Source organism: Schistocerca cancellata, chromosome 1 (assembly GCF_023864275.1).
Source record: "Schistocerca cancellata isolate TAMUIC-IGC-003103 chromosome 1, iqSchCanc2.1, whole genome shotgun sequence".
In the NCBI taxonomy this organism is placed as follows: Eukaryota; Metazoa; Arthropoda; class Insecta; order Orthoptera; family Acrididae; genus Schistocerca; species Schistocerca cancellata.
In genome coordinates, this window is record NC_064626.1 from 825,930,904 (window position 1) to 825,943,100 (window position 12,197).

The window sequence follows — 12,197 nt, forward strand, 5'->3', positions numbered from 1 at the left end:
TGTGTATATATATATATATATATATATATATATATATATATATATATATATATATATATATATATATATATATCCACACATACACAGACACAAGCAGACATTGCTTGTGTCTGTGTATGTGTGGATGGATATGTGTGTGTGTGCGAGTGTAAACCTGTCCTTTTTTCCCCCTAAGGTAAGTCTTTCCGCTCCCGGGATTGGAATGACTCCTTACCCTCTCCCTTAAAACCCAATCCTTTTGTCTTTCCTTCTCCTTCCCTCTTTCCTGACGAGGCAACCGTTGGTTGCGAAAGCTAGAATTTTGTGTGTATGTTTGTGTTTGTTTGTGTGTCTGTCGACCTGCCAGCACTTTCATTTGGTAAGTCACATCATCTTTGTTTTTAAATATATTTTTCCTTCGTGGAATGTTTCCTTCTATTATAAATATAAATATATATATATATATATTTTTATTTTTTTTTTTTTTTAAAAAGAAAAATGATGAGACTTACCAAACAAAAGCGCTGGCAGGTTGATAGACACACAAACAAACATACACACAAAATTCTAGCTTTCGTAACCAACGGTTGCCTCGTCAGGAAAGAGGGAAGGAGAGGGAAAGACAAAAGGATATGGGTTTTAAGGGAGAGGGTAAGGAGTCATTCCAATCCCGGGAGTGGAAAGACTTACCTTAGGGGGTAAAAAGGACAGGTATACACTCGCACACACACACACATGGGTGCATGGGACAGGTTTTACACCGGGGGCGGTTACAGGGGTAGGAGCCAGAGGGTAGGGAAGGTGGTCTGGGGATTTCATAGGGATGAACTAAAAGGTTGTAAGTCTTTCCGCTCCCGGGATTGGAATGACTCCTTACCCTCTCCCTTAAAACCCAAATCCTTTTGTCTTTCCCTCTCCTTCCCTCTTTCCTGACGAGGCAACCATTGGTTGCGAAAGCTAGATTTTGTGTGTATGTTTGTGTTTGTCTGTGTGTCTATCGACCTGCCAGCGCTTTTGTTTGGTAAGTCCCATCATCTTTCTTTTTATATATATATATATATATATATATATATATATATATATATATATATATATATATATATATATATATATATATATATATATTTTTTTTTTTTTTTTTTTTTGGGGGGGGGGGGGGGAGGCAACTGGTGCAGCTGAGGCTACCGATTCTACTTTAACCTTTGAACCATCTTGTTATCCTTCTGGAGTTTTAACTCTTGTTAGGGATTATTTGGTTGTTATCAGTAAGAGAAGGTGAACAAGCTGTCCTGCAGACTCTGGTCTGTGTCTCTATGGAGCACTGGCTGATGTCAGGCAGCAAGGAAGGGGCATTAGTTGGCTGAGAAGGTCCAGAGGAAGGTGACCATTCACTGGGTGATGCCAGATGAGTAGGAAACATGTTGCCAGCTGTTGGGGAACAGAGTTCAGTGATGTGGGTGTAGTGGGAATGAGGAGAAGGGGGTAAGTCAGTGATCATCAGGCCAGATTTTGAAGTAAAAGCAAATGTTTTCACCTTTGTTACAGTCAGGGACTGTTACTGTACTTGGAAAGTTTGTGGTCTTTTAAACTGGATGTAAATGATAGTAGTTTTTCTTTGCCTCAGAATATGAATGGCAGTCAGTGGTTTTGTATTCCTGTATCTTTTTTTCTTTCTTTGGCATGAAATAATTCAAAGAATGAGGAGAACACTGCTCTCTGCAGTTGTTACATATCAACAGTTGGAGACATGGAGTGTTCTCATGCTGTGGGCATTTGCTGTCTCCCCATATTGAGGTATTGGTGCAGTGTGATGATATATGTCCAAAATGCAACCATGCAAAACAGTGCCTGGAGGAGAATGGGATTGGGGTGGGGGTTGGAAAGTACAGCTTTTAATTGCAGCATAGTTACTAATATGTGTAATTAGCACAATGTTTCCAACTGGCTACTGTACTCCAAGACAGTATTTGAAAATTTATGAGTAGAATGTAAACACAGATATACAGCTATAAAGTTGACTGCTGTGCTGCAAAAGCATATTACGCACATATAAAAACTATCATGCCATCTTTCATTTAGTTTTCCACTTCAATGTAAATGTATAGTGTCTGAATTTCTCATGAAATTCTGCTATTTTTCTATTTCCTCAACAGAAGAAATGGAAAAGAAGTTTAACACTCAAAGTTTTGTGTAGCTTCAGGGAATAAATTTCATTCCAGATACTTCTTTTGTTGTACCACTTTCTTGGGTATTAATAGCTTCACCTTTTATATAAACATTGAAGTTTTTTATGCCATATCAGAAAAAGAGGTAACAGTCAAAATGTCCACAGTAACAGAGCTTCTGGAAACAGTTTTTGTAGTTTAAATATTGTTATATGCAAAAAACTTTGTTTATGAAAAGTATATTCCAAATCATTTTAGGATAAGGATACTATAGAAAGTAAAATTGTATGTTCTTATAATAAACAGCCCTAAAAGCAATGTGTTGCTTTGAGATTGCATTCATACATTTCCTGCACACAGGTTTGTCATTGGTGTCGTGTAACTGACATCAGCTTGTTCTTGCACTGTGAAACATTGCAATGCCACCTATATTACTTACGTACTCCATGTTTGTCTTCATCATTTGTCCCATTGCTCACTACAGAAAACACTTTTTGGCATAATTTCATGTTCAGGTCTTAGTTATTCACACTGAGATGCTGCAAAAAGGGTTTGATTCTGTGGTTGATACTCATCCTTCCCATACACAGAAATCTGTTCAACTGATGCTGGTTGTCTCCATTGACTGCTAACCAAAATTTGATGCCAAATTTATCTGGCTTACAAGGGTATTTTGCATATCTGCATCTGGCCTTCATGAAAGAGCTGTCAATCACTTGTGATTTTACATCCCAGACTATAAAGCAGAGAACAGTTTTCTGTGAAACAATTCTGAACTTCTGACTCTGAAGTTAACTTGTTTATTTTGAGTCTGCTTCATCTTTGTTTATGATACAAAGACAAATCATTCATGATATCTCTAAATATATCTTTCGGCATTGTGTCAGAAAGGTAATTTCCATTCTTTTGACAAGTTGTCAATATCTATTCCCTCAGCACAAAAAAATCCATGTGTTCATAAAACTGCAATCAATGAATGTAGTTCAGAATGAGAAATGCACTAATTGTTTCTTCAATGTTGCCTATGGTATACTGTCACTGTGCACAGTTTCTTCTGCCATCTATGAACAGCTGCCAAGGATTGGTAGTGCTGTGAATTTTCATGTTTCTCTTCACAAATGGTGTCAGTCGTCATGTATTCCATTAATTCGAGATATGATCTGCAGTCACCCATTCTGTCCCATCATTCCAGAATTTAAAAGTTCTCAAAAAATAGTTAGCAGTAACTGAGTCATACCTGAATGATTTACTGTTTTGATGGAGCAGTTTATCTTGCTGCTGTAGGCCCTAACAGTTACTGGAATATCACCTCTGGACACTTGCAAGTACTTTCATCTGACTGAGCAATCACTCACAATTACAAATTTGTCTTCCACGTTCACTACCTTCAGACTCTTGCTTTGTCCTTGTCTGACAATTTATGAGCCATTTTCAGTGCTACATCTGTTTTAAGGCTTACAAAAAATCAATATAGGTACAGAAAAATACAGTAAATAATCAGCCAACAAGCTACAGCATACATGTAGCACCATATCACAATGAAGTGCAGTGCATCTGAGCATTTGCAGAACTCAAAGTTCTAGATATACAGTGAGACATAAATGCAATGTGTGTAGTTACAGATTTGTAATTCCTACTGTTGAAAAGAAAAGGTCAGAAATTTCTAAGCTTCATGAAAAAATATTGTAATTTAGACAGACAAAATTTCAAAACAGTCAGTTTGGCCTCTTTCATAGTTCTAGTATTGAAGTGAACTTGCATGATACTTTTTTAGCTCCAAAAACAACTAAGGCATCCCCATGACGGTTCCTTTTGTTATGATGAGTTAGTAGTTGTTTCAAGCAGCTGTTAACCGCCTGGACTGCTGGTTCAAGCTGCTAAAAATGGATTTGGAGGGTAGGATGGCTACCAAGGGACACTTACCAGAGGTACAATACCAAAGGTGCTTCAAGTACTCTCCTCTTTCATAAGTGGTGGGCATGGCAGCACATCCTGTGAAAAAAATACTGAATGTTTTCCCTCACAACCACATAGAAGAATAGTTTGGAAGTTTACACATGACAGAAATATTAGTTATACTGACAACAAATAAACCAGACCTCTTTGAGGACATCCACTTGAAAGATGTTATAGTGACCTTGAGGCAGTAGTAGCAGCAAAAACTGCCAAAGTAAAGAGAGTCACTAGAACAAGTAGAAAGATTTATATGTTCAGTAGACGAGATAAACTGAGAGTATTGTCATATCTCAAAGAGAACTTGCTGTACACTGTAGGGAGAGGGTGGAGTGGTGAAAACAAACACACCACATAGAAATTATCTGAATATAATAGAAATCAGTAGATGTGATGTACATGTACAGGCAAACAAATAATCACAACTTCAGAAAAAAATGGGTGATTTATTCACGAGAAAGAGCTTCACAAATTGAGCAAGTCAATAATGTGTTGGTCCACCTTTGGTCCTCATGTAAGCAGTTATTTGTTTAGAATTGACTGATGGAGTTGTTGGATGTCCTCCTGGAGGGCATCATGCCAAATTCTGCCCAATTGGCATGTTAGCTTGTCAAAATCCTGAGCTGGCTGGACAGCCCTGACAACAATGTGCCAAATGTTCTCAACCTTCCTTGCTGGCCAAGGTAGAATATGGCAAGCATGGAGAGTAGCAGAAATTCTCGTCTTGTGCAAATGTGCATTATCTAGCTGAAATGTAAGCTTAAGATAGCTTACTATTGAGGGCAACAAAATAGAGCTTAGAATATCATCAACACACCACCATGCTGTAAAGATGCTGTGGATGATAACCAAAGGAGTCCTGCTATGAAATGAAATGGCACTCCAGACCATCACTCCTGATTGGCAGGCTGTAGGGTCGTACCCAGCATCATACACAGGTTAAGTCAACTCTGTGATGAAACTGGTTGTAGATTCCTTGACCTGTGCTATGGGGTGGAAGGTTGTAGGATGCCCCTTGATAGATCAGGGGTGCACTACACACAGGAAGCAGCTACATGGGTAGCACAGTACTTCAGGTGTGCACATGGTTTTTTTTTTAGATTAGGTTCATCCCTATGGCCTGAAAAATTACCAGTTCATGACACTGATGTCAGTGTGCCAACTGTAAAAATTATTAGTTAGCCTAAACAGGTCATTCCAAAGGATTTAAATATGCTAAATGTCTTGTTAATTAATTGTTAAGTGTCTGTAGCAAGATCCCCAAGTCACTCTCTGAAATAAACTGTAGTAATGCCAATACTGTGTTAGGTACTGAAAGGATAGGACTGATGCTATGGGATGTGGTGTGTTCATTGCAGTTAAAAGCTGTTTAAATGCAGTTGAGATCAATACTGGGACAGACTGTGAAATCGTCTGGATAAAGCTGTCAATCAGTCAATGAGTGACCATTAAGTCTTGAGTACATAGGAAATAATATCCAAATTATCCATTAGTTATAGGTGGAGACCTTAATCTGGTGTCCATTGACTGGGAAAATTACATGTTTATAACAGGGGGCAGAAGCAAAGACTCGTGTGAGTTATTATAACAGCAATCTCAACATACAACCTTGAGCAATAGGTTAGAAAAACAACTCGAAATGGGAACATAATAGATATCTTGGCAACAAACAGACTTCATCTTTTTGAGGAAGTTAATCTAGAAGGTATTAGCGACCATAATGTCGTTGTGGCTTCTATGTCAGTGGAAGTTGCAAAAAAACCAAAGAAAAAGTGTAGAGTTTTCTTGTTTGGGAAAGCAAACAATAGTGTCATTAATGAATATCTTCACAGTCACCCCTAAGCATTCACCGTGGGACGCAAAGATACTGAGCATCTTTGGTCGGAATTTAAAGGTATTGTCCACCACGTGCTAGAGATGTATGGGCCTAGCAAAAATATAGGGGAGGGAAAGGATCCACCTTGGTTCAACAACACATTAGGAAGTTGCTGAGAAAGCAGAGAATTTTGCACAGTCGTTTTAAAAGTAGTCACTGCCCCACTGACAAACAAATTATGTGAAATGAAAGCAGCTGTCAAAAGGTCACTGAGAGATTCTTTTAATGAATTTGAAAGCAATATTTTATCTGCAGATTCTAAAAATAACCCCAAAAAATTTTGGTCATACATAAAATCTATTAACACTACAAATAATTCAATACCTTCGCTTCCTGACAGTACGGTTAATGTAACGGATGATGATGAACAGAAGGCCGAAATTCTAAACCTAGCTTTCAAAAGCTCATTTACGGTAGAGGACCACAGCACCATTCCCCCTTTCAATTACTGAACAAATGCAAGGATGGCTGACATAGTGTTTAGTGTATTTGGAATTGTAAAACAGTTAAGATCCTTAGATGCTAGGAAGACATCTGGCCCAGATAGTATCCCTGTAATATTTTTTGTTGACTATGCTACAAATATAGCATCATTCTTATCCATCATCTATCTGAGATCATTGGAACAGCAGAAAGTTCCATGGGAGTGGAAAAAGGCCTAGATCATAGCAATCTATAAAAAGGGTAGAAAATCGGATGCACATAATTACTGGCCAATTTCACTGACATTAATTTGTTGTATAATCATGTAACATATTTTTGTGTTCAGGCATAATGACCTTTCTAGACTCTGAGAAGCTCATCTGCAGAAACCAGCACGGTTTTAGAAAACAGCAGTCATGTGAGATACAGATGGCCCTCTTTGTGCATGATATACAACAGGCTCTAGATACTGGCTCCCAGGTTGATGCCATATTCCTTGACTTTCGAAAGGCATTGGACTCAGTTCCACACTGTCGCTTGCTCCAAAAAGTTATGGTCTATCCAATGACTATGCAGTTTGATAGAAAATTTTCTAACAGACAGAGAGCAGTATGTGGTCCTGAATGGGGGGACTTCAACAAAAACAAGCGTAACATCAGGTGTGCTTCAAGGCAATGTAATAAGTCCGCTGCTTTTTACGAATTACATAAGCCATCTGGTTGATGGTACTGACAGTGGCATTAGACTGTTTGCCAATGATGCTGTAGTGTACAGGAAAGTAGGTTGATGGTACTGACAGTGACATTAGACTGTTTTCCGATGATGCTGTAGTCTACAGGAAAGTAGGTTGATGGTACTGACAGTGGCATTAGACTGTTTGCCAATGATGCTGTAGTCTACAGGAAAGTAGTATCACACAAAAGTTGTGAACAAATCAATGAAGATTTGCAGAAAGTAAATGTGTGGTGTAATGACTGATGACTGGCAGCTATCTCTCAATATTATTAAGTGTAACCTACTGTGTATAACAAAGCAAAAATCCCCATTAGTGTATGAGTACAAAATAAATGCCCAGTCTTTGGAAGCAGTAACATCCATCAAGTATCTAGGTGTGACTATTCAAAATGATCTCAAATGGAATGATCAGATTACACAAATAATGGGTAAGGCAAACTCTAGATTGTGGTTTACGGGTGTCCTTCAACAAAGGAAATTGCTTACAATACTTTAGTTTGTCCAGTCAGTATTGTTCATCTGTATGGGACCCTTACCAGTTGGGTCTGATTCAAGAGATTGAGAAGGTCCAAGGAAGAGTGCCAAGATTCATGATGGTACATTTAGTCATCGTGAGAGTGCTACAAACCTCATAGAGATTTTGAAGTGGGACATACTTGCAGATAGAGGATGCGCTAAATGGAAGGGGCTGCTCACTAAATTCCAAAATCCGACAAGGATGTAGAGCATATATATCACCAACTTTCATATCTTGCAACAATCACCATTCAAAGACAAGGGAATATAGAGCTCATACTGAGGTGTTCAGTCATTTTTCCCTTTCGCAGTCCGCAAGTGGAACAGAGGGGGAGAAATATGACTTTGGTGCGAATAGTGCCCTCTGCCACACATGTATATGTAGACGTAGAACAGTCAGGTTGGTATCCCAACACTGTCTGGAATGTCTCTAGACATGTTGTCAACCTGGAATCTCATCAACTGGAGTAGAATTATATTCAGTAATGAGTCCCATTTCAAACTAAATCCCAACAACCAGCAATGGTGCATTGTTCCCATGCACTCCACCTTCATGGTACAGATTGTTGTAGCATTGTTCCTCCCTTCATATGCAGTAGATCAATTACTGCATGATACTCCACTTCACTTTGGCTCCTATAGTAGCATAGTATGGCACTTTGAGGTGTGTATTTCAGTGTGTACCACAACACACAAACAAATTTAATTACATACCTTTATTTCTTGAGGCAATAATTAAAACATTATAACTACACGCTGTGTATGATTACAAATTGAATATACAATGAACTGGGAGCAAGTAAGTGATAGATCACATTTTCAAAACTGTGATGAAGAGGACAATATCAGAAGTCTGAATACTCAAGATGATTATCATATTTTTGATAGATCAAAATACAAGAGCTTAGATAGGAAGTCATTACAGAAAATATTTCTGCACCACTTCATGACCGAGAAAAGGCTGGATTGTTATGGAACTTGAGAATTATTAATATGTAATATGTTATGTCTTAACACTGGAAATTGCTCTAATTAATTATGGTACCTTACATAATATTCCAAAGCTAAATCATTAATGTGCATGTTACTTTTGTGCTGATATTTTGTGATTTCACAGATTGCTGGATGCTGTTGTGCTGAATAACTCACTGTGTGATGAGGACATGCTAGATGTAATCAACATGATTGGTGATCCCTATCTGTTGTTCAACTTTATGTCATACAATTGGTCTGAAATTAAAGAGAAGTGAGTAACATGAAAATATTTATCTCCATAATGTTGATTTGTGTAGATTTCCAGTAATGTGTTTGCTTTGTGACATCATTTTGCCAGTTGTTGCTACTGAGAAACTGTGGTAAAAGTTGACAACACCATTCACAAAAAGTAGCTGATGCCTCTCTTGGCCAGACATGTAATGCTTCTTCCGTCTTTTCTTTCTTTCTTTTTCCTTTTTAAAAAAAAAAATTAAAAAAAAAAGAAGGAGAAGAAGAAAAAGAAGAAAAATGCATTTTCTCTGGACAAAAGTTGTTTAACAGAATTACTGGAAGGTGTCATGCATGATCAAAGATGTTTCATTAAAGCTCTTTCTTAAGAAACTTCGTATCTCAATTATAGGAAGGTACCAAATCATTTATAAATTGAATATGAACTCTACTGAAGAACTTTCAGTTGTTTAGGAATGTTTCCTGAACAGTTTGGCTGGAAGTAAGAAAAACAAAGTTTAGAGTTTAACATAATGTCAGGGAGGAGGCCATTAGAGATGGGTCACAAGCTCAGTCTGATGGGGAGGGATATCAGCCATAGATAAATGCGAATGTGCAGTTACGAGCTGCCTCTGACTTCAGTGTGAAATATTGTCCTAATATCAAATGTAGCCAGTTTGAAGTGTAAACTTTTCAATGAATTCCCCATCTGTCTGGACTCAAATTTCACCCTAGGTCAACATTGACAATAACAGCACATTATACATTACAAATTGTTGTAGAATTATCTCTCTTGAAGGACATGTTCCATCTACATCTGAAGGTGATTCTGCAGTCATGTCTGCACTGGGTTACCAAAATAGGGATGCCCAAATTTGGGCACTGTCTTAAACAGACATAAGGAGCCCATAGTTTTTTACGTCTCATTCCCAAAAATGTGATGTTGATATCTTACCAGGGCCACGCTCAAGGAGAATGAAAGCCAAAGTTTTAAATTTCACTTTCAAGAAATTGTTCACACAGGAGAATCATACAAATATACCATCATTTGACCACTGGACAGATTCTCATATGAACAATATAGTAATAAGCATTCCTGCATAGAGAAACAACTGAAAGATTTGGAATAAATAACTCACCAGATCTGGATGCAATCCCAGTTTGGTTTTACGAAGAAAAATCTATGGCATTGCATTTATCATGAATCTCTTGTCCAGCACAAAGTGCCGAGCAACTGGAAAAAAGTGCAAGTGACTCCAGTATATAACAAGAATAAAAGAATGGACCCACCAATGTCCCTAATTTTGGTTTGCTGCAGAATCCCCACACATTCTCAGTTCAAATATAACACACTTTCTTGATACTGAGAAGCTTATGTCCACAAATCAGCATGGTTTTAGAAAGCATCACTTGTGCAAACCTCAGCTTGCCCTTTTCTCGCATGATGTACTACAAACAATGGATGAAGGGCAACAGGCCTGTTTCATATTTCTAGATTTCTCGAAAGCATTTAACACGGTGCCCCACTGCAGGTTGTTAACAAAGGTAAAGCATACAGAATAAGTCCACAGATAAATGAATGGCTTGAAGACTCTATAAGTAACAGAACCCAGTATGTTGTCCTTGATGGCAAATGTTCTTAGGAGACAAGCGTATCATCAGGGATGCCTCAGGGAAGTGTGATAGGACCGCTGTTGTTTATATACATAAATCATTTGGGAGACAGGGTGGGCAGCAATCTGTGGTTGTTTGCTGATGATGCTATGATGTATGGTAAGGTGTTGAATGTGATGTATGGTAAATTGTGAAAGTTGAGTGATTGTAGGAAGATACAAGATGACTTGGACAAAATTTCTAGTTGGTACGAAGAATGGCAGCTAGCTGTAAATGTGGAAAAATGTAAGTTAATGTGGATGAGTAGGAAGAACAAACCAGTAATGTTTGGTTATAGTATTACTAGCATCCTGCTTGACACTCTCAAGGTGTTTAAATACCTGGATGTAATATTGCAAAGCAATATGAAATCGAATGAGCATGTGAGAACAGTGGTGGGGATGGCGAATGGTCAACATTTGTTGATTTGGAGAGTTTTACAAAAGAGTAGTTCACCTGTAAAGGAGACTGCATATAGGATGCTGGTGCAACCTGTTCTTGAGTACTGCCCGAGTGTTTTGGATCCATACCAGGTCAGATTGATTGAAGGTAGACATCAAAGCAACTTGGGTTACTATCAAGTCTTTGAATGAAGTAATTGGGAAATGGCTTTGAATTCATGACATCCAGGAATATACGGCACTGTATGACAATATCATTTATTTTTGAGAGATTCATATCAGGCCTGGAAATGGCACAGTGGAATGCCAAAACTGATAGTCAAAATAAAATAAAATAACATCTCAATTACACGGCTATTGGTGAATTTTATTGATAATTACTTGACAAGATGATGAGTCCTGTCCATGATGAATCAACAGAGAATATGTTAATGAGTCAAGATTTGCAGTCAAAATAAAATAAAATAACATCTCAATTACATGGCTATTGGTGAATTTCATTGATAGTTACTTGACAAGATGATGTCTTCTGTCCATGATGGATCAACAGAGAATATTAAAATGAGTCAAGATTTGCAGCAAAATTTTTCACAGGAATATCTCAAAATGTGTAGAAGTATTAGACTAAAACTTGCCAGCTCAGCTTAACTATGGCTGCTTACATGATTTTGGCATGAGCCTCCAGATTTTGAAGACCATGATATTTCGAGCCCCTCCCAGGACCAGACAATTTTTAATAAAATTCCGAACAACACCAAAATATGTTCAGTAAATAAAGGGCAGTTTCCAGTTAGAGGCCACATACGTATGCAAAATATAAACATATATATGTACTTACCTATTACTGGTTTTTGGCAGTTATCAATGGGTGTGTTTGGAATTTTTAGAATTTTTGTAAAAGTGTTGCTTGAAACTTAAAAACTTTAAAATGATAACCATTTGCCCGTTAGACACAATTGTCCTACATGAAATGCTCTGGCTGTAGCACTGGAGAATCTGGTAGAAATTTACAACTAATTTGATAAGGTGCATGTGTTGCAAGAAATAAAAAGGTATTATAGGCATCTACATAAAACTGAGACAAGGATGGACATTGCTGCCTGATGGACAGTCAGATAAATACTTCAAATTATAATTAAATGGAACTACAGTGAATCACTCCCTCATACACTACACACCTTTCTATACTTCTTTATCACTTGTGTCTCAGTTGTTCTAAACTGAAACTAATAAAAAATTATCTTTGCTATTGGATAAATCAAGATTGACTAGCTATTCTGTCCATTTTATCAA

General features: G+C 37.6%; 1 protein-coding gene across 1 annotated transcript in view; it reads left to right on the top strand.

Moving 5' to 3' along the window:
* Positions 1–12,197, top strand: part of LOC126188583 (thyrotropin-releasing hormone-degrading ectoenzyme-like) — a 270,383-nt gene that overhangs the window by 226,844 nt on the left and 31,342 nt on the right. Inside the window, exon 12 of the mRNA XM_049930188.1 lies at positions 8,765–8,893. Coding sequence (XP_049786145.1) covers positions 8,765–8,893 — 129 coding nt within the window. The remainder of the gene's footprint in view (positions 1–8,764; positions 8,894–12,197) is intronic.